General features: G+C 36.9%; 1 protein-coding gene across 5 annotated transcripts in view; it reads right to left on the reverse strand.

The window, feature by feature from the left end:
* LOC148677956 (uncharacterized) overlaps positions 1–26,951 on the reverse strand; it is a 46,637-nt gene that overhangs the window by 12,863 nt on the left and 6,823 nt on the right. The window contains exons 4-22 of one of the 5 annotated variants that reach the window (XM_088628870.1): positions 25,096–25,785; positions 20,654–20,710; positions 19,705–19,776; positions 19,253–19,382; positions 18,025–18,161; positions 15,693–17,465; positions 14,589–14,735; positions 14,243–14,398; positions 12,962–13,117; positions 12,516–12,638; positions 11,747–11,803; positions 10,473–10,655; positions 8,826–8,874; positions 8,421–8,554; positions 6,463–6,711; positions 5,197–5,377; positions 4,993–5,109; positions 1,377–1,507; positions 181–234 (exon numbers count right to left, since the gene is read on the reverse strand). In XM_088628870.1, coding sequence (XP_088484996.1) covers positions 181–234; positions 1,377–1,507; positions 4,993–5,109; positions 5,197–5,377; positions 6,463–6,711; positions 8,421–8,554; positions 8,826–8,874; positions 10,473–10,655; positions 11,747–11,803; positions 12,516–12,638; positions 12,962–13,117; positions 14,243–14,398; positions 14,589–14,735; positions 15,693–17,465; positions 18,025–18,161; positions 19,253–19,382; positions 19,705–19,776; positions 20,654–20,710; positions 25,096–25,785 — 4,596 coding nt within the window. Of the gene's footprint in view, positions 1–180; positions 235–1,376; positions 1,508–4,992; positions 5,378–6,462; positions 6,712–8,420; positions 8,555–8,825; positions 8,875–10,472; positions 10,656–11,746; positions 11,804–12,515; positions 12,639–12,961; positions 13,118–14,242; positions 14,399–14,588; positions 14,736–15,692; positions 17,466–18,024; positions 18,162–19,252; positions 19,383–19,704; positions 19,777–20,653; positions 20,711–25,095; positions 25,786–26,951 lie in introns of all 5 variants that reach the window. The other 4 variants (XM_088628864.1, XM_088628855.1, XM_088628879.1 and 1 more) reach the window with 4 other exon arrangements.

The following is a 26,951-nucleotide window of genomic DNA, read 5'->3' on the forward strand; positions in this document are numbered from 1 at the left end:
AAATGCCGCTGCTCTAATATAGATCAGAGCTGCAATTAACCTCAAGCTTCTTTTTACCAACCTTTACGTGGAAGTTCAAACACATAACTGATTAGACCAGCTACAGTACTCTTGCATTTTAAGCACTTCAGGAAGGCAGAAAAAATGGACAATGTAGCAACACTGCTGCAAATGTCTTACCTTAGTACAAGCTGCGCTCATCACCGATTTGTGGAATTCCCCATCAACATAGATCTATAATTAAAAATGGCATTCTTTATAGCAAACTGTCGAAATATACGGTGAGTGTGTAATTAATTATTCAGAGCTATCAAAGTCCCATCACTGTTTCTCGCTTTGACACCGGACAAGAACAATGGCCTACCTTAGCTGTCACTGTGAGATGCAGTTTCATTTTCAAATGAACATCACTCCATCCATTTCTGAACCCAAAGCTAACCATAATCCTGTGTTAATTTTGGTGGGTAAAAATGGAAAGGGGGGGGTGCTGACATCTTTCTCATGAGAACTGTTGTATTCTTCGACTAAACAGAAATGTTATAAGCTTTGTCTTCCACAAATGTATAGTAGATCAAAGTATTATAAATAATAGAGGAAGAACAAAACCACTGGTGTAACTAGTTGAAATAGCAAGTGACAACGGGTATAAATACTGTAGATTTTATGTGAGGAAGAAACTGCTGTCCTGGTTTCAGAGCCAAACCCTAGATCATCTTATAGCTGCACTCTATCAACTGTAGAAGAAAGACATTAATAGTAAGTGTGTGTGTGTGGGGGGGGGGATTCTTTTTGGACATGATGATCTAAGGATTCATTTTAAATGAATGAATAACTGGAGGAAAGACACATTGATTATGGTGATGGTGTATCTTTCGGCTGGTATTTCCGGCACTACTTCCTAATCAGGAGTGATGAGCAGTATTTTTAGAAAGAGAGGCAGCAGCTACACTCACAGGTGGATGAGCCAGTTATTGGCACAAAGTGTTCCCTATGGTAATTCAGGAGGGAAATAAAGAGGGCAGAGCACAGTAGATATATATAATAAAATATTTTGGTTTCCATGGATACGCCATGGAAATGGGATAGGGCAGTGATTCATTGCCATGGGAACGAAAGGCCATTGAACCCTTGATCCTGGTGTTGATCCTCTTGCTCAAATCAACAGAGGACCCCACCCACCCCCTTCCCCTGGAAAAAGCATTTGAGACACTTCCCAACCCATCGAAATTGAAGTCACCCAGAACATTCTATCAAGAACACTTTGCAATTATTTTCTATGGAATGTATAACATTAAACATAGCAGGCCAAGATTATGTAGGTCGATATTGCTATTCTTGGCAACCAAAATCTAAGGCAACAAGTAAATAAATCATACCCGGTAACCATAAACAAACGTGCCATTGCTACAGCCCAGCTCATCCAGTGGGGGTCTGTCCCAGCCAATCATGAGACTGCTTTGACCCACAGTCTTCACAATCTGAAGCGAGCCAACTGGTGAAGGGGGTTCTGGGGGAAACAAATAAAATAAATATCCTAATAAAGTCAAAGAATTGGGAATTTAAAATAAAAGGATTAGGGCATTCTATCTATACCTCCTGAAATATTAAGGAGCATATAGTGGTGCAGTCAACATTATCACTTCATTTCATTCAGATAATGTACAATATCTATTCTAGTATTTTAGTGTCTTGCTGTTATCCCACATAGAAATCCTTCAAATGACAATTTTATTTTGTGTTTTTAGAATGTTTTAAGTCATGGGTGATATTATAATTAAATGGAGAAAGTGAAAAACTTTTAGCTGTGCCAATGGCCACACTGGTTCACCATAGAAATAAAGCTCACACTCATTATGTAAACTGATGAGGAATTTCATTAGCACCTCTTGCAGAAATGCTTTCTGAAACACAACAAGATGGACAAGCTGTGGTAATTGAAAACAGTTTAAGCTACAGTGCTTTCTAAATGTTTTCACCCTCCAGCAATCACATTTGACAGCAAATATTGCTTATATATTTTTTTCAAATAAAAACTGTAGTGATCAAACCGAATATTGTTATACTGTATGTGACTAGAAACTTAATATAAACATCTTGTACAAAGAAAAAAAAACTATATACAGTATTCTCTACATTCACATTTTTTGACTCCATTGGTTTTCAGGCTCCTAATACAGTACATTAGTAGTTGGAAACACCTTTGACTGCAGTTTCAGCTATGTATCTTTAACACAGGTCTCTATCAGCTTCACAAGACTGATGAATTTCATTAATACAGATACAGTAGAAACAGCAGATGCTCTTCTTTTCAAGCTAGTGTTGATAACTGCACCTTCATAACTACATACTGCATTTTTTAATGTTACCTTAAGAGCAATGTTTTTCCTGCTTATACTTCCTTTTACACCATTACCTCCTTCCTTTCTTTGTAGTTCAGAAATAGTTACAATACAATATATAATGATATATCAGCACTATATTTAGAAAAAATAGGATCTCAAATAGATCCCAACCTAAAGGGTGCATTGAATGAACTAATCCGTCAGTTGTGCTTTCCAAGTGCTAAATGAAAGGTGCCTCTAAAACAGGAAGGATCACTGCACTAGAGAACCAGGGTTGCCCATCTCTGACTTTGTCATTTGCATCTGGAAAATTCTGAAAAATGTCAACTTTGATTTCACAGTTTAACCTGTTCTGTGGTGAGACATAAAAGATATCAGATACCTAAACAAATGCTTTAAAAAACACAAACACAGAAAGAGAACTGAATAAAAATTACATACAAAAATGAAGGAAGTATAAGCAGGAAAAACTTTGCTCTTAAGGTAACATTAAAAAAGGCTTCATCTATATAATGCTAACCAAATATTTCCCCATTTTGAATCAAAGATACAAGGTACTGTAGATCTCAGGTTTTTTTCTTAAATTCCTTCCTAGCCTACTTCTGACCTCACTACCCCCTTCGCCATTCCTGCAGGGCTGTTAGCAAGCATGCAGGGTTTTCATCAAAACCAAAATGATCTGCAAGCTCATTAATCACTGACAGTGGCAGTGATCAATATGAAATCACTTTCTTGGTTTCCACTTACAACCAATAACACGTTGCCTATGTTGTCAAATCACCATTTTTTATAAATTAGATTAGATTGATCTTATCTATTCCTCTACATCACCCTGTATAGAGATCCTCCTCATTTAGGGTGATGCTGAGGAAGCAGAAGCAGGGAAGACAGGGTTAAAGATGAGGTTGCAGCAGCCCTGTCCAACAATGGGTAGGAGGGGAAAGTTACCATATACGTACATATAATTGTATAATCATTACTTATAATTATAATTATATAATTACTTATATAATAACTTATAATCATTTGTTAGAGCATACAAACAATACCACTTTGAATCGGAAAACTGGTGTTTCTTCCTAAAGAATTAAGAATTAGGAATATCTCAAAAATTAATACTGACACTAATCATTTTGTAACTAGCAGTGACTGTCTCTGAAAATTAGTCTTTGCATTAAAAAAATGTATACTGATGTGCTCCTCATGTGGTATTGCTGACATAGTTCAATCATAATAATCTGAATCATTTGTGATGCAAATGTTTCCTAACAACAGTACAGTATTTATTTCACACGGATTAAATTCCTGACATTTCTTTAACTGTGCAGAGCTTTGCTGCAAGGCATTCATGTTTTTTTGCTCTCACTTTTTAATATACCATAAACAATGGTTCATTTAAGCACATGTAATATTCTAGGCAATTATGAATTGTTATACTTATTTTCCTCCTATTATAGTAATTACTTTAAAACCAGTTAACTCCAATTGTACCTTTTGTTTGCACCTTTTTATTGCTGCTGCAAATAATACTTGGATCGATTATATTTCGCTATTTTATAGTTACAACCACAACACACATGGGAAGCTATTGATTTAAAAAAATAAGAACATTAGGTTCTTCAGACCAGATTAAACCGATTGGGAACGTGTTGCCACAACCATTATTAAGTCTAGCTTTCCCAGTGCAATCATTCTTGATTTAATAATCAGTAGTTTATATGATGCCCACACAGAGGCAATTCAAAGTTCTAATTCCTGGTTTGCATCGATCGTTCAGAAAAGACACTGAAATTATCTCATTTTCAACTGCATTGTTTAGCTGTGTATAGCAGTCCCTTAATTAACTAAAAAATGAGCTAATATAATATCTTTTTGGATTAACTTAAATGTTTTTCTTTTTTTATTAAATGTATTTGGAACAAGAAAGATCGTTACTCTTCAATGAAGCCTGTGGTATGCTTTGAAATTGCTGTTTCATGTATTATCTTCTGATAGAATCTGACAAGGTGCACTGAAAATATGGATGTCTCTGGAAATTGCTGAAGTCCCTCTTATATCACTCAAGTGATGTCTAGGCAAATCAGCCTAAACCAGACTGAGGACACAATGCTCCAGGGTAGTGCAGAGCACCAAGGGCATCGAGACACAGTGTAGGAACCTTTTCCTACCAGAATCCAAAAAATTAAGGAAATCACACATGATACAGTCTATTGAACTTAAATGCTGCATACAGTATCTGTTCATCTGTGCACCTGTCATGTGTGGCTGTACTTAAGATAAAGTCAAATAAAACCTTATTACACAACAACCATGCCACACAGTCTTGATACAATATATTTATCTAGTATTCAAATTCATACAATATCTTAGTTTGAAATAAACTGAAAAATAAAATAAGTAGTATAACCAGCATACAAGTTAGTGTCTTTTAAATTTTGAATTTTAAGAATTTCAATCTTAACTTTCTTTGTAGTAATTTAATAACTGAATCCTTTAAATGCCCTTATCATCTGCTTTAATCACATTCAGTACCATTGACAAATAAGTCAATAACAATAACATATAAAATGCAAATATTTTAGTCCTAAGAGGGATTTTAAAAGATCCCCTGCTGAATTCAAAGATAGATCAAACATAAGGATGCCTTTACCTAGCTTGGCTCTTATTGATCTCTGTTCTGGAAATAGGCTATTGGAGATGATCCCCTTGACATTTTGCTCCTGGCTGTTCAGTAGTGACAGCTCTGACAAATGGCTCCTTGCTGCAGCTGCTGAGGCACGACAATTTGCATCATCCCTGGAGAGCCATGTGTTATTCAGTATGACTCCTGCGTCTCGCCTTGCTTGGCTGGTACCTCTCTTCATCTGCTCCCCGGCATCTTTTCCCTGGACATTACTGGGCCTCCCAGCAACCTCTGCCTCATTTTCCGGCTGTGATTTGAATAGTCTGGGACGTCCACCCTGGACCAGACAGGGAGTTGAAAGCAAACTGCGGTCTGTCTCGGGGTTGGAATCAGACGTGACCGATGAAACCACCTAAAATGGGATCACAGAAGGAGTCTGGGATAAACCAGGGAGCATTTTAATTAGCAGAAATGCAAAGCCCTGGGATGTCCCATTGGGTATGACAATATGTCCTCGTACAAAGGACCCAAATGATCATGTAGTATGCCAGTGAGATTTATCCCTGCGGGGCCATGTTCTGATTTGTGATCAGATGACCTTCATGAGACATTAACTTAACCATTGGACCTCTTCCTTCACCTGCATCCCACCAGGGCTTCAAAACAGAGCAATGGGTCTATTTGAGTTCTTTGACTTACATGAGAAAGCTTCCCTGAAGCCTTGGGCCAGTTTGATAAATAATTACTTCCGGATACAAAAACAGCACAGTGCTGCTAAACTCCAGATACTGTAGGTCAGTTATCTTGGACATGGATAAACCAATTCGCAGTCACTTTTATAAAGAATACTTGGTACATTTCCCGATTTTGAAATAAGTGCATTTGTGCACTTTGGGTTTTAAAAGCAGATTTCTAGGAGATTTTATTTCAAACTAAGGTAATGTTTTTAACTATGGCATTTACAGTAGATCACAGAAGACTACATGCAATATCAAAATCTCTATTTTTTTTATTTTCATGACATTTTCCTCAGCCTTGAAAGAAATCTCAATTGGTAGTCATTCTATAAACTACTATTCAGGAAGTTCCCATTATAAACTTGAAATTTCTTAATATATGCAGAACAAGTGTGAAAGACTGTTGTAAATGAAGATTAAACAGGAAATAAAATCTAGTTATCTAGTTCATTTTTTTACCTACATAATTTACAGTCGATTACAGAAGACTGCACGCAATATAATGCTGTATTTTTTATTTTCATTACATTTTCCTCACCCTTGAAAGAAATCTAGATCTTAGGCATTCTATAAACTACTATTCAGGAATTTCCCATTATCAACTTGACATTTCTGAATACATGCAAAACAAGTGTGAAAGACAGTTGTGAATTAAGATTAAACCGGAAATCATTTCATAAAACCTAGTTATCCTGTAAAGACCACTGGAATAATAAATTCATTTTAATGATTGAAGAGTCTGAGTAGTATAAGTGTTAACCTGGTAATTGCTGCAGTGTGCTTGCTGCATTTGCTGATATAGCTGAATGATCCTCTCAGGACTGGTTAACCCTGGGACTGGACCAGTACATTGTTTATCAGAGGGGTGCAGGTCTTGGCGCAGGTCCTCAGTTTCTTTTAGAAGACATGCAGGAACAAGCCCCGCCTCTCCCTTTACTTCTGCATGGTACAGCCCATGGTTGTCTGGAACTCCAGTGACTTGAACTACTTCCCCAGCAGACAGAGGCAACTGAAACAATGGAAACAGTTTTTTTTTTTCACAGTATGCTATAAATGGTGATTTCTAAGCTAGGAATTAATAATTTATAGTGGTATGCAAAGATTGTATGAGAATTTATGAGCTATTTGACTAAATAAAATACATATTTTATTTCTGAAGCAGATTAAATTAACCTGAAGTAATGATAACTCATTATTTTAAAATGCTGTAGTTCTTTCAGTAAACATCTCACTGCATAAAATCAGATATGTCAGTTACAATGCGACATTTATGAAAGATAACTGATCATATATTAATCATTACAAAGGCCTTTTCTTAAAATGATCCCCTTAGCCTTACTGCTGGAGAAATGCCTATCATTTATTTTAGAATTTAAGAAAAGTACCACCAACTGCAAAATGAATTTGTCTCAATGAGAACTGAATAACCTCCCTACTCTAACAATGGGAAAAGTATAAGTAAAAAGTAAAAAAAAATGACCCTCAGTACAGCTTTGCATTAGGATTGACATACTGTATCTTTTAAAAAACACACCTGGGAAGTCAAGCTGCTTCCTAATGAATTTGCATTGTATTATTTAACAAGTCAATTTAGATAATGTACTGTCTGGCAAAAGATACACATCCTATCTGCTGCATGATACCCCATTTCATTTGCTGTTAGAAACCATGCTGTAGAACCAACACATTGTTTCTGTTCTCTCAATCCTATCTGTGGCATGTGTTATTATCTCATAATAGCATCACTGAAACTGAAAGAAATAAGTGCATTAATAAGTAAAGTTTTTTACTTACTATACAGTATTGTATACTGTAACATTTTTGTATTTTTTATGGCATTTGTATGTGCCCTTTGTATTTGTACAGTATGTGGAATAACACTCTAAAAACATACTGTATTGGTACAGTAAGTTAATTGGCTTCTGGGAAAATTGGCCCTGGTGTGAGTGTGTGTACTGTATGTCTGTGTTGGTATCTGTGTCTGCCCAGCGACAGACTGGTATGCTGTTCAGGGTGTACCCTGCCTTGTGCCTATTGCTTGCCAGGATAGGCTCCGGCTCCCCTGCAGGTCTGAATTGGAAGCTCGTTTTCAGATACATGAGGTTTAGTTCTTCTAACTGCAGAAGAAGTTAAATCAATGCATTAATTGACATATACTGTAGAAGGACTTGCATAAAATGCTTTAAAGTAATGTACTATGTACAGCACATGCATACTGTAGCCCAGCATATAACTCTATTTCACATCTTGAGGGAGTGAATAGTATCAGAGAAAACGGTGAATATTTACACCTACTGTAGTTTCTCTGTTTCTTTTCACAGCAAAAATAGAAAAGGCTGGAGTGAAGGCATGACATACTGTAGCGGATGTATATGCAGTAGTTTTCTCAGATTAATTAGGGACAGCAGCAGCTAATCAAGAGAATCACAATTAACAAATGTCCACTATGTTTAAAATAATTGGCAATCCTAAATGTCTTTAAATGCATTATACAGAGTGTTATAACGTACACAGGAGAAAATAATCAACACTGTGAATCAGCATGTTGGATCTAGAACAAAGCAAAAGCAAAAAAAAAAAAGTGGTTTGTTCAAAAACTGTTCAAAGCCCGTTCCATTAAAATGAGCGAAAAATGAAAACAAATTGAAAGCCGTCATTCCTCGAGGGGAAATGTTAAAAGTGCCCTAGACCTGTGCTCGATTCTAGAACAAGACTTACAGTGGGCAGCACTGTGCTTGGCATTTCAGGGGATGGAGAGTAATCAGCTGTGGCTACACAGGAGCGGAAGCTGAGAGACCCATCGAGATCTGGGAGGCTCCCTCTGCCGCTGGACAAGGAGCTCTGCAGGGGCCCTAGAACACAAAGAGGTGTTGCAGCCCCTCATTACCAACACTACTTTGCTCTGGGCTCAGAAGAAGATGAACGTCACTTGTCCACGGTCCCTGAACATAGCAGGCTGTACTTCACCCCAAAGGCAGCATTTCTTTTTCATGTCTACAAAACACACAGGATTTTGACTTTCTACCAGTCTTCATGGATGCTATTTCAGTATCTGGGACTTTGAAAAATATAATGAAAGAACAAGTTTTTATCCTATACAAAATATGTGTGTTGCATACTTGCCTTCTTCATCTGTTTGCATCTCCTGTCCCCATATATCCTTATAAAAACCCTGAAACAAATGGAGATCAAATAAAACGTAGGTTTTACACCAATTTTCAAAGGTGTGCTACAAAAAAAGATTGAAATCTTATATTCATCAAACAATGTATCAGTAACTGTAAATGCTGCACTTGATTTTTTATATTCCACCAAACAAAATCAAAGCAAAATTCTTCTACTGTCTCCTTTCAGTGTTAAAGACAGCAGTAAAAGACGCTCAGCTGGTAAGGATGCTCTAACACAGGTGGCACATGTGAGCTTGGGTCGTGTCACTAGCCAGCTGTGAGCAGGATTCCCTGGTGGGGCAGGAATTTTGCAACCAGGGCTCGATCAGCTCTCAGTGACAGTGACCCCTGCAGCCTTCCACACGCTTGCAGGCACTTGTGTTGTCAGCCATGAGTGCGCCTCTCCTCCAATCAACACTGAGCTGTATTGAGCTGTAATGTCTCTGACATTTTAAAAGGCAAGTAGCTTGGACAAGGACAGATTGGGGGAGTCTTTACTCTCTCAACCCCCCCCCCCCCCCCCGGGGGTGACTTTGAAGCTACAGGCTGATTGAAAAACTGGCTAGTGCAAACTGGGAGGGTAGAACAACAGTAATTGTGAATCCTAAATTGGAGGTTCACAACTAGAAAATACAAAAGCATGCCTTTCTTTTCTTCTTCAATGACAAAAAAGGAGAGCTAAATTGTATCTCCAAATTGGTCTAAAAGGCTGATTAACTTCTTAAATACACTGTAGTTGTCCTTCAGCTTGGCTCAGAAATATTGTTTCTGTTTGGCACTGTAACATTTTAGAATGAAGTCTACAAAGGTACATCAAAACAGTATCACTGCACTGCTATCAGTAGACAGGAGACAGTAACAAAATTATTATTATTATTTTTACTGCATTTCACATATAGGAGGGGAACCACTTTATCCATCAAGTGCAACACCCACCCTTCATGTGCCAGTGGCCCCACTATACTGATTTGGTTTGGAAATTGCGCTCCAGAGGGAAGAGCACTACCTAATGGATCTACCAGAATCACTTGCAGAAGTAATCTGGTTTTCTCATTACTGACCAGGCCGAACCTTGGCTAACTTTCGAGATCTGACAAGGTTGGGCTACAAGGCGGTAAAAGTAAAGCAATGATTCAGTTTGCAGATCATACTGAAACTCACATGTAAAGAAAACAATGTCCTAGAGCTTGGAAACACTTCTGCTGGTTAAGAGGTTTCAAAGAAATTTGGCAGCAACATAAAAAAAGGAGCAAGTTACCTAGCATTGTACAGTAACTGACCCCAATTCAAGGGCGTTATCTGTAGTATCTTTCTACAGCAGTGCTTTATTACAGTACACACAGACAACAGCCCATAAATCTGTTAGTGTATATCAAAATACAACATAATTCATTCATTTTAAGTAAGGAAATATATATAGATTACTAAATTTTAAATCAGCCCTCAATTTGTAATGTATGTGGTTGGTATTGAAAACAAATGGTTTCTAAATGGAAGATGTACTGTAAGTAAGCTCATTATATGAAAAGCTAATGACTGCTGTAATATAACTTAACTTATCTCCCTAGTCTGGGTAAAGAGTGGTCACTGCTTCTGTCATTACCTGACTGCTGTGTGAAAGACGGTAGGTGCCTGAATACTCCATCAGGGCAGTGTCATTCACCAGGTCTTCAGCTTCCTCGATCACATTGAAGTCAATGAAGCCGTGCCTGCGCAGTGCCCTCACCAGCTGAATTATCAAGCTATTGCGCTCCTGACATTTCTGGACCACACAGGCAAGTCTGGCCTATTAAAGGAGAAACCCAAACTTGAGCATGGCAGTGATTCAAAGAATCCACCCGACTGCTACACAGCAGTGGCCAATTGAGTGTGTCAGCAAGAGCAACAACCCCAAAATATCTCTATTTTTGCTCAAAACGTGAAAGGCAAAACGGAGGGGGGAAAGGAAAGGCAGTACAAAATGGAAAACATGTTAAAACTGTCTTTTCTGTTCAGGAAAAAAAAAGAGAAATGTTGATTATTTTGGTAATTAGCACACCTTTCATCTCATCATTTAAGCATTTTTTTGCAGAACATGAATTGGAAAAGTTGAGTTATTGGCAAGTCACTGTTTTATGATTAATGTCTGAAAGGGTCAGCTAGGTACACTATCCAACCTTGATGATTTTACATGGTGAACGTGCAAAACTGGTGTAACAGTATAATGAATAATCCATGCACAAAATCATTGGCTTATTTAATACTTGAAAGCACTTCTTGCGTTACCTAGAGAAGAACGTATAACTCACTACAATCAAGCCTTTCTAAACTTGTACTATTTCATAAAAGCATTAGTGTACAACTAAGCAAGCAATTCAATGGTAATTTAATATATCCATCTACTGACTATTATAATCTGCAGGAGAAATAACCCCTGGAGAGCTGTGGTCTGTCACATCTAGTCTCTTCACTGAACTCTTGTGTCTGTCAGCTATTCACAGCAGAGATGCTGAAGTTGTATGTCTGTGACCTTTACCCAACCTTTCATTTTCCACATACAGACTCATCAGATAACTATTTTTTTTAAAGATTGTTTTGTTAGAACTATTTTTAAGAAATCCTGAAGACGATGTGGATGATGACAGTTTTGCTGATAGTTTGAACTGCCAAAGAAACATGAGCAATTTGAAGAAACATATACTGTACACTTCTTTTATTATTATCAAAGGAACAGTTAGTGGGACAAGCTGCTTATTAAAGTAAATTACAGGTTACATTAACTCACTGGATTGAATGGATGACACATTACATTGGCTGGAAAGAGACTGCTGATCTAAACTACAAATGCCCGTGAGGAGAAATAGGTTGAATTCACTCATTAAAGTGATCATACTGTACCTTTAAAGGAGCCACATCTAATTCAGCTTCCGTCTTCTTTCTTAAAAGTTCATCAAACTATAAAAAATAGAGGATGTTGTGGTCTGTACTGCTTTATGCAGGTACTACAACTTGTTAAATATGTTAAAATACTGTAACAAAAAACAATACTCTTGCTCTACTTATAATAAAAATAAAATAAAATAAATAGTAAAAAACTTTAAACATTCCCAATCAGGGCTTAGATTGATAAAAAAAAAACATTTTTTTCTGTGATAAAAACAATAAAATACTTCAATATTTTGTATTAAAAAAGTATTTTTTTCTGAATCTAAAAGGCTTTAAAAATATCACTTGGGGAATTTGTGTGAACTAATTTGTATACTGTACTGTATGTGCTCAGCTCTTTCAACTGCTGGGCATAATTCCCCTTGCTACAATCTATGACTCTCCTGTTACTCTTACAGCATGTTTATATTAGGTTTATTTTTTATTAACATCTGTTTTTACTGATTTGCTAAAAACAAACCAATGTACTACTTTTATAAGTCACAACAGAAATTGTTAACACTTATCCACTTTTATATACTGCAGGAATTGTATATTTATCAACATAAGGCTGTTGAACTGCCATTCATAGATAAGGCAAAACGCACATAGATTTTCTGTATAAAATACTGTTTTTAGGGTATCTTAAATAGTATTGGTGAGATGCAAATACACAAACTAAAAGAAAATATAAATTTGTTTAGTAATATGATCCCAAAATAAATCTTACGGTTTGAAATACCTGGTTTCTGATGTCCTCGTATCGAGACTTTAGCATTTTTACTGTCTCACCCCAGTCTTCTAATTTACTGACCTCTTTCTTTAGGGCAGAGTTCTCCGCTTTAAGTTCATTTTCAGGGGCAGACTATTTTAAAGAGAAAATAAGGATACTGTGAATTTGAATAACAACATTTGCATAACTGTAAGACTGGATTAACAAATTACAAATAATAGACTAAAAGCCAAACTGATACCAAACAAAATTGAAAAAAATATGTTTTTTAGTTTGGGGAATTTAAGCTAAATATTATTTACTCTATTTTGTTACATAATAAAAATTCATAATAAACCTTGTTTTCCCAAAAATATTGTGCTATAAAAACACAAGCTGATTTAACAGTTTTAAATAACAGAGTTAGATTCCCACAGAGATTTGACAGAAAGGGCCTGTTGAATGATGATCAATACCTTCATATCAAGCTGACTCTGTAGGTGTAGTAGCGGTGTTTGGAGCTCATGACGATGGACTTCCAAGTCGGTGGGGTCTTCCAGCTGGGATTTCAATTCCAAAATACCCACTGGTACAGACTCTCTTTCTGACATTCTTTTTTTCATTTCACTTATCTGGAAAAAAAAAATATTTTGTTATTGAGTCATTAACAGTTTGCAGTACATTAAGTGTTTTCACAATGCAATGATTATTTACTATTTTCCAATGCCTTGAAATTCTGAAATATTACACAGGGAATAATAACTTTCTTTGTTTTTACATCCCTGTTAACATGAATCACAGATGGAGACAAATTTAAGAAGAGGTATGAACAAGTTAAGAAGGGTTACAAATCATGTGGGCTTTTTAGTAATAAATGCAGCTAACTAATGCAAGACTCTTTTCTAGAAAGAAACTAGGGTTTCAGTAACACGTACAGTAACATTGCTGGACAACCTGTTCCATACTACCATAACTCTTTGTTTAAAGACGTAATCTCCTATTCTCAGTTTTAAATGTACAGTATTTCCCTGCAGTTTTCACTTGTGTTCTCTGGTTTGTGTTTCTATTCAAATGACACTGTATAGAAAATGAAATATCAGGCACAGTGGCTAGCATTGCTGGGTCCCTGAGTTCAATCCAGCCCTAGCGTGCTATCTGTGTGGAGTTTGTATGGTTTTCTCCAACAGTTTTTTATGTTTCATGTACATGGGCCAGACAGGGCCGTCAACCATGCCTGGTGGATCTGGCACTGCATAGTTCCTTGAACTGAGGTGCTCTGGTTTCCTCCCACAGTCCCAAGACATGCTCCTGGGTTAATTCCGGGAAAACTGGAACTACAGTAGTTGTGAGTGAATGTGTGTTTGTGTCTGTGTGTCTGCCCTGTGATGGACTGGGTGCCGTCCAGGGTGTACCCTGCCTTGCACCTGTTGCTTGCCAGGATAGGCACCGGCTCACCCCGTGACCCTGAATTTGAAGAAGAGATTAGAAGATGGATGAATGGGCGTCACTCAAAGGCCTTTTATTTTAAAAAGAATGAAACAATTTTAAATCATAACAAACGACTACTGCAATTCTGATTGCTTACCTATACCTTCTTTCATTTTTTTAAAATAGTACAGTACTTAACATAGAGCATGCTTATTGTCGATACTGCTATTAAAGTGCTACTCAATAGAGGGAGCTATTGGCCTTCAGACATATTTTTATATCCCACTGACATTGCATATTATCTAAAATACACCACAACAGTTAATTACCTCTTTCCTTAGTTTTGCATTCTCTTTTTTCAAAATGTCATCCTCTTTCACAGACTCTCTCATTCTTTTGACTTCATTCACAGCCTGGGAGAGTTTTTTCACTGCTTCCTCTCGTTTAGACTCCGCCAGACCCAAGTCTCTGTACCATTTCTGTGCCTAAAACAATTGGGACAGTGACAGACAGAGACAGTGAAAAAGATTTAGATTTTAGTCAACTTCAACGTGTCTATCCAATGCACCCCTAGGGGGAAAAAACAAATAAGGGGGAAAAAACAGGTTCTCTGGGAGAAGAAGAAGTAAAGAAATGGAGCTTTAACAATTCCCCTTCAGAGTGAAATCAGCACACCTCGGTTTTTGCCTTTTTGAGCTCTTCCTGAGAAGTCTTCAGCTCTGCTGCCATGTGTCCCAGCTCCTTTCGCAGCTCAGCGTCTTCTTCACTCACACTAGGCTTCGCCTGGAAAATGGGATGCCCTCTGACTGAGAATACCAGCTTCTACCAATATACAGTATCAACAGCTGCACAAGGCTTTTTTTCTTATTTTAAAATGTATATATGTCATACATAAAACAATAAATATAAATAATTACATAAATGAACAAAATGCCAAACAATAAATATAAATAATTACATAAATGAACAAAATGCCAAACTCAGGTAAGTAACTAACAAATAGAAGCTTTGAAAAAGGGATTAGTGTTGCCACAGAAAATCCATTATCCTTCAACACCCCCACCTCCCTCACAAATCACAGACAGATATTGGCTTCATTCAAGAAGTGCTGGACTACTGAACACAATCTGAAAGACCCCTGTTACCATTTCAGCTATATGGAAGTTCCTTTATTCTATATTTTAAGCTTAGGATGATCAAGACGATAACAATAAAGCTTATGGGAGAATCTTAAAACAATCTGAAGTGTGATGGTCAGTTGATGAGGCTGATATAAATCATTGGACATTTGGCCTGCCTTAAATACTGTGCTACATTTTTGACTGCATTATCTATCACTGATAGATATTACTTACCATTGTTTCTCTATATAGGAATTGAACATAATGGGAACTATTAATGCAAAATCTTAACACATTGATAAAACAAGAAGATACAGTACATACTGTATGTTTTACCTACAGTACATTCACTGAATTCATTGGGGTTTTTTTTATCTAAGAACAGCATCCCAAGTACCCCTGCTGCTGTTGATCTAAATGTAATTACCTGGCTTACACTTTTTCACAAAGTCACTTAGATTTGTTTCTATTTATACAGCTGGATTTAAAATATAGCTGGAAGTACTGTATAGTACTATTCTCAAGGGTTTAGTTGCAGTGCCCAACCTGAGCTGAACCCATAGCTTTGCTTGAATTTCTACATACTGTATACTGTACAACGGTAAGTCATTACCTGTGTTCTGGCATTCTCTATTTTTACCCCATATTTCATTTTTACCTCATGTTTTCCCTCATTTTCCTTTTGAGGATGTTCTAAATTTCCTTTCTTTTCATCCATGTTGTTTCTTAAAAGCATCTCATTTTCTCTTCTTAATACGTCCATTTCTTCCCTAATCCCCGCTTCTCTTACAATCATTTGTTTTTCACGGTTTTCCAGGACTAAATCTTTTTCTAAAAGCTCTTTATTTTTGTCGCTCGTGATATTAATTGTACTTTCCCATTCCATCTTGTTATTGGCATCCTTCATTCTCATAACTCCCAGTTCTCTTTCCAGATTACTTTTCTCTTCTTGAAGAAGAGCCACAGTCTCGGTGAGCTGTCCATGTGCCTCTTGAAGATCTAAATATTTTTTGGTGCTCGTCTCACATTCATTTTTAAGTACCATAAATTCCTGCTCAGAGTTCTTTATGACTTTCTTCAATTCAGCTATCTCCTGAGAACTCCTGCTTTTTTCAGTTTGAAGTTCCAAAATAAGCTTTGAACCTTTTGTGATATCTTCTTGTTGCTCATTAATTTTATGGATAAGACAGTTATTTTTTTCAGTTAAGGTTTCCAGTTTGAGTGATAAAGCTTGGATCTGTGTCTCCAAAAGACAATTTTCTGCAGTAGTATCCTTCAGTTCTTCTTTGAGCTGTACAGTTATGTTAGACCACTTTTCTATCTTTTCTTCAAGTTTTGTAATAGTCTGGGAGTGCTGATAATTCTCTTCTTCCACTTTTGTTTTAAGAATCTGTTGCTGGTCTTTCTCTTCTTTCAACTGTTTGATTATTTCAGAACTATCTTCTAGATCCTTTTTCAGTTGTGAAGTAAAATTCAAAAGCTCTTCCACCTTTTCTTGACTCTCTAAAAAATGATGCGAATTTTGTTTGTTCTCATTTTCCAGCTTTAGCATATTCTGATGATGTTTTACTTTTTCCTCCTGAAAAATCAGGATCTCTGAAGACATTTTCTTGATGCTTTCCTGTAGCTCAAGAATCAGTTTTGAGCCTTCTTCTTTGTTTTTCTGGAGTTCCAGAATTGTGCAGCAATATTTATGATTGTCCTCCTCCAGCTTCGAAATATTCTCCTGGTACTGTGAAATTTGTTTGTGTAGTTTCACTATTTGGATCTTATGCTCCCTTTCTAGTTTTACGATTTGCTCAAGAAGTTCCTCATTGCGTTTTCCAAGGACTTTGTTTTCTTGTCTCCAATTATTTTTTAACGTCTCCAACTTCAGGTCATTTTCTCCTTTCACAGTTTCCTGTTCTTCCAGAACCATCTGTCTCTGAAACATGCCGAATTTTAGTTTGGCTTCATCTTCAGACAGTCTTTGCATAGCATTTTCAGAGAAAATGCTTTCCAACTCCACCTTCTTTTTCTGGAGACCTTGTGCATCAGCTTCTAAATTCAGTGTAGTTCCATTCAGGGACTCAGTTCCCTCAGCTGGGGATTCAGCAGTAAATAAAGGACTTGACATATGAGAACACTCCTGAACAGTGTGATTATCCACAGTACTACAGTCAACATCTATGGTTTTAGTGACTAGAGATATAAAATTGGTATTCTGGGTTTTGTGGCCCATAACCTTCAGAAGGCCTTGCTGCGAGTGAATTACAACTGTTTCTTTATGTATTGAGAAAAAATTGTCTCCTTCATGTTGACTCTCCTCTGTATCCTGGCTCTGGTTATGGATCCATAGCTTAGAAGGCAGTGTGAGTTCATACTCTGCAACAGTTTTAAACAAGTGAGACAACTCCGATTGGGTCTCAGGCTCTCTCATTATCAACTTGACCTATAGGAAATTCAAAGAAAAAATGTATTATCCAAATCCGATCATTTTTATTAAATAAAATATGTGTGTACAATTTAACTTTTGGCACAAAGTATTAAAATGTCCTTCTCTAAAACAGAAGTTAAAGAAGTATACAGTAATTCTCTTATAATCTGTAAGAGCCAGCTTTGTCAGAGAAAGCCTCCTGTTATTTGTAACCTTTCTTGGAAGCTGGCAGATGCAAAACTTGCACATAAATGACTTAAATGTAAACCTTGTTGGATTAAATTATTTTTCAACATTGTGCTACAAATCTTTATATAATCTTTACATAATCATCCATTTATACTATGCAGTGTTTATATAGTACATTCTCATACATACAGTGTTTATATAGTACTGTACATTCTCATACACACATACTGTAGGTTTGAGTAGAGAGCTGCACGTACTGTACGTGTACAGTATGAAAAAACAGAAAAGGACATTCAAACTGGAATTTGTATTACAAATTATATAATAAACTGGGCTGCATCAAGTAAGGATTGATGAGGAAGAATTAAATGTGTTCATCAAGTACTTGGCCTAAGTCTCCCTGACGAAGAGCTTGCATGATTTCCATGAGGACCCGGGAGTTATTATCCAGGAACGGAAACACCCACTGCTCCAGGAGTTCACATGAGCACTGAAATGAAGATCCTAGCTGAGGAACCAATTCTGCAACAATAAAAATAATTAAATAACAGCCTTGAAATTAGCTGGGGATAATCAATCTGGTTTGTTTTAAGCTTGAGTAATGTTTTAAGTTTAAGTACATATTTTCATCATAAAACTAAACACGTACTGAACTAGCCGCTTTAAGGAGTCATACAATTAGTTGAGTGGCCTCTGTCTGAGTGTAATAAAAGTGGTGGTCATGGTTTCAGAATAAATACGCCTGTCTCTGTAAGGTCCCTCTGTCAGGTAGTGAAATTGTAAGATAAAATATCAACCATGAAGACAAAATAGCTTTCAAAACAATTTACGGATAAGGTGTGGAAATATATACAGCAGAACAGGAGAAGGGTATAAAAACATTTCAAGGACACGTAAAATCTCTTTGAGCATGTTGAAGTCAAACATTAAAAAGTGGAATTCACCCAGACAATGCCTACAGTAGATGACACTGTGATTCCTAACTGAACATCCAGGCATGGAGAAAACTTCTTAAGACAGTCATCATTACATCAAAGGAGACTAGAGTTATAGTTCAGCTACTGAAATGGGAAAATATATCCATGGATCAACGATATCATGGTCACTCCACATAGGGAGATCATATTGAACTGAAAAAAAATCTGAAAACCAGCATATGGTTTGTAACAGCAAAGACCTAAAACTGAGGCAAATATTCACCTTTCCAGAGGACTGTGATACACAGAATAAGGCTTAAGAAAAGGAAAGTGAATATCCTTGAATGTCCAGTAAAAGCCTAGACTACTTTCCATAGATTCTCAATAGGATTTAAAACTGCAGTCCAAAAGCAATCCCCAAGCAACTTGTGAGACCTTGCCACAAGAAACATGAAAACTGCACCAAGCTGGTGTGCAGAGTTGATAGAGACTGATCCAAAAAGACGTGTGGCTGTAATTGCCACCAGATGTGTTTCTACTAAATATTAAACACAAAGGTCAGAATACTGCATGAAATCAGCATACTGTATTTCAGCTTTTACATTAAGCTTACACTTAAACTTATCCTTAGACGTTTTCATTTTGGGCATATAGGCTATATACAGTAGGTAGGGTTAAGACTTGTTAATAACCTACTGGCAATGAAGATTGCTTCTTTCAGGCACTGTGTCAGTGATGGGGTCTGAACAGCTTTATTCCTGGAAGGATCAAGAACAGCTTCCTTTTTCAACTGCAACATGTCCTCTATGAAGACAATATCACCAGCCTGAAGGAAACAACTATATTTAGACCACAAACCAGAAAAAGGAAAATAAAATCGCCATACTTAACTCAACGCAAATCACAACATGTTGTCATAAATGTTGTCACCTGATACAAAATGTTCAGTTGTGTAACCTCAGTTGAACCAATATACCGCTGACTTTAACAGAAAAAAAAACAAAACATGTTCTCATGATCTATTAGCTCACTTATACTAAATTAGGCTAAAAATCTGTTTGTAATGGATGGTACAGCATAAACTGTGTCTTAAATACAGTACATCCTGTCAGTGTATGACAAACAGCACTGTAAAACAAATGGCTTACCTGAAGCTTTGATTTAAGATCAGTCAGAGCGTTATTTAGCTGTATGTACTGGCTCTGCAAGTCTTGCTCTTCCTACAACACAAGACACTGTAAGAGACTGGAGCTTATGATAACAATACCTCAATTGTCATCAGCAGCCATATCACCCTGCAACTCACAACTGGCAACCCACTGAAGCTAAGCAGTTGTGAGCCTGGACAGTACCTGGATGGGAGACCTCCTGGGAAAAACTAAGGTTGCTGTTGGAAGAGGTGTTAGTGGGGCCAGCAGGGGGCGCTCACCCTGTGGTCCATGTAGGTCCTAATGCCCCAGTATTGGTGCTGTCCTTCAGATGAGATGTAAAACCGAGGTCCTGATTCTCTGTGGTCATTAAAAATCCCAGGGTGTTTCTTGAAAAGAGTAGGGGTGTAACCCTGGCGTCTTGGCTAATTTTTCCATTGGCCCTTACCAATCATGGCCTCCTTATAATCCCCATCTATGAAGTGGCTTAATTACTCTGCTCTCCTCCCTTCTTATAGCTGATGTGTGGTGAGCGTTCTGGTGCACTATGGCTGCCGTCGCATCATCCACGTGGATGCTGCACATTGGTGGTGGTGGAGGGGAGACCCCATTACCTGTAAAGCGCTTTGAGTGGAGTTTCCAGAAAAGCGCTATATAAGTGTAAGCAATTATAATATTAATAATAATTATTATTATACAGTATGTTGGGTTTAGGAAACCTAATATTTTTCATATTTAAAAATTTTAAAGTTTATTTTAGCACAAAGATACTACAAAAGGATCAAACCTACAGTATACAGTACCTCAATATTTCACTAAGACAGATGTATTAAAAATGTTTGTTCTCAAAGTTTTAAGCACTATTCACACCTCCAAAAGCATCTTTACTGTTGGTGAAAAAACACCCTCTAAATATACTCTGCTAATTCTGAATCCATCTGATACTTACCATAAATTCTGTGATTGTGGTGTAAAGTCTGTTCAGTTGATTAGACTTCAGGGAGTCCTAAAGGAGGAAAAACATTGATCAATTTGATTTTCAAGATGATAGATAATACAATTAGGAAAAGAAAACATGCACAATAACACCATGCCATGTGTCCACTTATTTTTTATTTTCACAATCATATGGTACAAATTATTGTCTAATGAATATGTAATGTTTTTGAACTCCAATCAAATCAATTCTTCATTCACAAAAAAATGTATTTCATTTTGAAATAATCAATTTTCCAAAATAAAAATGTGTACTCAAAAGTTTTAAGACTGGCGCTGTACACCAGCTGCACACTTCTGTTTACATGGTACATTTATTCCTGGTTGGATCCAGAATAGGTTATTACTGTTGTAATGCCAATTATAGATAATGAAAAAAATATTTAATATACAATGATGCTGTACTATGACCAAGCAAACACAAAAGAACATGCTGTTACACTGCATGACTAGCAAAGCTCACTTAAAAATACCATAGTCATTAGCTTCCTTTATAGTTACTAAAGTTACTTTAAAGTTTCAACACTATGTTGAACTCTGGATGCTCTTATCACTGCTACTTAAGTCTGTGTAAGTAAGTAAGTCTGTATTTCTGTATAATTACTTGTACCTTTACTTTTAAATAGAAATAAGCAATATATGCTAAGTATGAAAAGAAACCACTTACAGTGGCAACAAATTCACAAAGATATTATAAGGAAAATGAATCTTTTTACAGCTGGACCACTGACATGATATTAAACAGACAGTGCATAGATAAAAGATTGCTCATGGAGAGCAAGTTGGGGTATGACAAAAGACAAATTCCTAATACAAGAAATTGTATATGGCCATTAAAGTGATCTTAAATCCATTAACATTTACAGTAACTAACATTTGTCACCAACAAGATGGATCAATGGGAGGTTAACTAAGGCTTAGAAGCAATGCAGCCTTAGAAGCTATGTCTTGTGGGATTCTTTTCCATTGCTGTTGTAGAGCCTTGACAAGCACTTCTCTGTGCTTTGGATGCAATGCATGATCCTAATTCATCCCACAAATGTTCAACGGGACTCAAGTCTGGTTATTTAGAGCATTTACAGCATACAGTAAATGACACATTCGCATCTCAAAAGAAATCCATTGTATACTGGTTGCAATGTTGTCAGTCATGTTGTCCAGGTGGAATGTTATCACATCTGGATGAACCCACAAGTGCTACATTTGATAAACAAGGTGTTTATGTTTATGGTTTTTGTCTATGTGAAAAAAATCTTTGGGATCCCTTGAAATGAAATGTATAATATAAATGTAAATCATCATTATTTTAGAATTATTGGTCGATTCAGCACTGTACTGTCAAGTTGTCATCAATGACTATAACTGGATTTTTTGGGTGAATAGACACTCCTGCAGAGACCGTCACACTTGGACTTCACACAGATCTTGGTGAGATGTGTGACTTGTAGTCTTCCAGATTCTTGCCTATCATTGATGGACTGTGTTTGGCCATTAAGTCTTGACAGTTAAGAAATTGTTGGCTATGAACACCCCAGACAGTGAGTGACAGTGTTCTGACACTAACATACTAAAGGCACAAAGGCATTGTTCTCTTGTAAGAATAGCAGTTCCTTTCTGTGTTCTTCAGGCTTGGGCTTTAAAAGGGTAAAATCACTTCATTTCTTGCACCTAAACAACTGTCTCTCTTATGAGGTGATACTTATGCAAGTCACTCAACTGCATTTCAGTCACGAGCAGTCAAAAAATCAAAAATGACAGGAAAACATCTAATTAATATCCAAAATCTATATTCTTTCTTTTTCTAAAAACATACCATACATACTGTACATAAATAGAATGATACTGTATGTTGCTTTTGATGCTCAGTATATTAAACACAAAATGAACAATGTGGGCCTTTAACTCCAAAGATTCCTGTTATACAGTATTTAAGGGTTGCTGTTCTTTTTTGTTGTTGCTTGTTGACAACCAATTCATTATATTTTACAAAAGATTAGGGACTATATTACATTATGGGAACTAGAGTGTGAATGCCAGGAATAGGTAGGAAATAATGAGTTCATAGTTAATATTATGGACACTATGCAACTCTGTAAAGAAGAATTTCATGAAAACATGATGAGTACTGTAACACTTCATATCAAGTTCAATTCAGTCAACCTTTAAAAATTTTGTTTGATAAATAAAGAGATAAAAAGGATATACTGTAAAACTAATAAAGGCTGGAACGTATTAGTCAAATTTAAATAACTTTTAATCACTTTTACAATTACAGTATGTGGCTATATAAAGTACACTGCATTGTCCTATAACGGACTGCTCTGCAACTTGCCCTAAAAGCAAAAGCTTGAAAGAAAGTGATAATCATTTTCAAAGTCTAGCATTTGCATTGAAAGCACAGGCATATAAACAGATGAGGCCAAAAGTGATTGAGTAATCCTCCATCTTAACCTACTGTAGATAAGCCTGAAACCATGCTCAATGAGAGCACCATTCAACCTGATATTTCCCAAAACAGAGCACGTCTCAAAAATAGACTTTTACTATTAGTGATACATTCTGCTTGGTTTGGTGGGGTAGCTTTAGACTAATATCTTGATTCAGTTAAGTATATTATCCACTCAGATCAGTGGAAGATTAGGGAAACACTTTGAAGAAAGTATTAACCCGAACCCTAACCTATGCTAAACCCTGAGCTAGGGTTAGGGTTAGGATTCCCACAATACGTAGACAATTTGGATCGCATGGCTGTGTTTTCAAACAGGAATTAAATTAAGGAAAAGAGATATTTCAATGTTATCTTCACTTTTTTTCTTCTTCCATACAGTATATGGCCATCTACAGTACACTGCATTGTCCTATAAGGGACTGTTGTCCAACTTCCCTAAAAGCAAAAGCTTCAAAGAAAGTGGTTATTGTTTTCAAACTGTTGCATTTGCATTGAATGCACAGGCATATTGACAAATGAAGCCAAAACTGATTGAGTTTTCCTCACTCTTAGCCTAGTTAAGCCTGAAACCACACTCACTGAGAACACCATTCAACCTGATATTTCCCAAAACAGAGTACGTCTCAAAAATAGACTTTTACCATTAGTGATGCATTCTGCTTGGTTTGGTGGGGTGGCTTTAGACTAATATATTGATTCAGTGAAGTATATTATCCTCTGAGATCAGTGGAAGATTATGGGAACACGTTGAAGAAAGTCTTAACCTTAACCCTAACCTATGCTAAACCCTGAGCTAGGGTTAGGGTTAGGGTTCCCACAATATGTAGACAATTTTGGATCGCATGGCTGTGTTTTCAGACAGGAATTAAATTAAGAAAAAGAGATTTTCAATGTTATCTTCATTTCTTCTTCTTCCATATACTGTATGGCCATATACAGTACAGTATACTGCATTGTCCTATAAGGGACTATTGTCCACCTTGCCTAAAACCAAAAGCCTCAAAGAAAGTGATTTTTCTTTTCAATCTCTTGCATTTGCATTGAATGCAAAGGCATATTGACAAATGAAGCCAAAAGTGAGTACTCCCCACTCTTAGCCTAGTTAAGCCTGAAACCATGCTCATTGAGAAGGCCATTCAACCTGAAATTTTCCATAAAAGAGTACTGTACGTCTCAAAAACTGAATTTTACCATTAGTGATACATTTTGTTTGGTTTGGTGAGGTGGCTTCCGACTAATACAGTACTGTATTGTAGCAGACTGAAGTAAGTATGTATGTATTATGTGTTGTATTTATTTAATTTTAAATATGGGGAAATAAGGTCGGATGCGTTGTTACTCTAAAACATCTTTATTGTACTGTATATAAGAAACACTCAAAAGAGATTTCTAACCTTCAAATGATTTAGTCTAAATGTGATTTAGTGCCTTCTATGGTACAGAAAGACATTTAACAAGAAACAAAACAAATATATTGCTTTGTGGCTTTGTTAGAGGAATGAAAATGTTATGCAGGAATTAAAAACAAAAGACTTCTGTGACTTCACATGTCCTGTCAGCGGATCTTCTCTTTGCTCAGTTTCACCCTCAAACAGCATAACTTGATTAGAAATACATAACCCATCCCTTTCTGTAGTGAAATCTATAAAATAAATAAGGATTTGTAATACTCATTTTCCTATCAGTGCTACTTACTCATAAAATGTTTGTCTAGGGAAACCCTTTTGACACGGTAGATGAACTTTGGTTCTGTCTGAAATACACTATGTACTGTATATTAGCTGGCTCACTAATCCCCTCTATACAGTATACGTGTGTCCTATAATGGATATTGTTGTTTTTTGAAGGAGGTGGATATTTTTGTAATGCTATGTAAAAAATAACGTAACTGTGGATGTTGCACACAATGATATCTTTACTGTGTCATTATAGTGAATAACACTTACCATAAACTTGCTGTCAACAGTTACAGGTCCGTTGTTTTCAAAATTGGCAGAACATTCTTCTTTGGAGTTGATATCCTTCCTTGCCTGCGGTAAGTTTCTTCTGAGGCGCTCATTCTCTTCCGCAAGCTCCTCCAGCTCTTCCAAAAGGCTGCTCTCTGACAGCTTCAGCTCGTGTATGCGGGACCGAAAGTCCTCCAGCTTTCTGCTCAGAAATTCCTCATTCTCCTCAGCATCCTGAAGCCGGTCTTTAAGTTCTCTCCTCTCCATGTGACTGGCCTCTTCCCTTTCCAGCAAGTTGTTTAAATCCTCTTGAAGACTGCGGATGAATCCCTTTATCTTATCCTCACCTCCGTCAAGAAAGGATGTTATTCTAGTGTCTGCCACATCCAACTCTGCCAGCCTCTGGCCTCTTGCAAAAGCAGCAGAATCCAAGGTGTGTTTCTCCAGCTCTGTCCTCAGCAGAGCTGCGGAGGCAGTGAGCTTGATGATCTCCCTCTCCAGCTTAAATATCTGCCCCTGCAGGCCTTGCTCCCGTTCCTTCATGAAACCCAGCTTGCATTTAAGCTTCTGCTTGTAGTGCTCGAAATACTCTGACTGCTTTCTCATCTCTTCTTCTTTCATTTTTATTTGGTTCTGAAAGCGATGCAGTTTCTCCTTCCAAACCTTTTCTAGTTTTTCCTTTTCTGATACCTGTAAAATAGGGCAAATTTTGAAATCCAGTAGGGTCTTAACATTCGTGAGGGTTCGGTGAAGAGAACCATTGCAAATAACCATATTTGCATATAACCACATCCACCCCTATACCATCGCATAATGTACTACAGTATATAGTATATTTGATTGAAAGACACAAATGTACTTCCCTTATTTGACAGTTGCTAATGCATTGGCTTTATGATAATTTAAATAACCTTGATTAACTAAGATAAGCAACAGTAATCAAAACCTTATAGTAATTAGTTAAAAAAACGAATTCCTCCTCTCCATCCAGATGATGCCTGCAATTTCCTCTATCTATGTGATTACCACTGTAATTAAAAGGGGAATAAAACTGTCAATGTGCCTGTAAATTCAGCTCCCTCCTGTCATTGTTCACGCTGCTGACACAGAACCGAGAGTGTTCATTACAATACATAATCCAGACCGTGTTGAGATGCTGGATAGTAGGTACTTAGGCACAGGGCAGGGAAAAGCTCACTCACTAGCTAGATTCGACTCTTGATCCTAGTCTGTTGTGCCGCTAGTTTGAAACTTGCCCTTAAAACCCTTTGGCTCCTTTTCACCCCCCTCTGCTCTTCTTCCCACTCTTCAACAGGGTCTTCCAATAGTCTGTTGGCCAGTCCGAATCGTGAACAAGCTGATGTTCAATTTGCAGATTTAACTACTGTAATTGTACTAGGTAATAAACTTGAAGAACCCTAATAGAAATGATTTTTAATAGTGTCGATTACATTTTGTTTGGAATAAAAAGGGGGCCAATTAAGGGATCGATAAATTTAAGAAGAATCACATGCTTGATAATTCCTGTTTTCTGATACAAAATGTTTGGATGTACTGTATACAGTGAAGAGAACAGAAGAGAACATTTTGGAGACTGCATGTCTTTAGTTATCATTTCAAAATTATACCACATTTTGAAATATCTAACACAGCAGATACACACACATTTGCTGAACATGAACAGTTGACACAAAATGGAAATGTATGTTCTTTATCAAGTGAAAGGCACAGCTATTGAATTGAATGCTAAGACACTGAACATGAATTGTAATACGTCTTGCGGCACCTCTCATCAATCTCTGACTCCATACTTCAAATGAAACAATATGTACACAAACGTGGCTTTTCACATGGAT

This window comes from Lepisosteus platostomus, chromosome 1, assembly GCF_059453375.1.
Source record: "Lepisosteus platostomus isolate fLepPlt1 chromosome 1, fLepPlt1.hap1, whole genome shotgun sequence".
Taxonomy (NCBI): domain Eukaryota; kingdom Metazoa; phylum Chordata; class Actinopteri; order Semionotiformes; family Lepisosteidae; genus Lepisosteus; species Lepisosteus platostomus.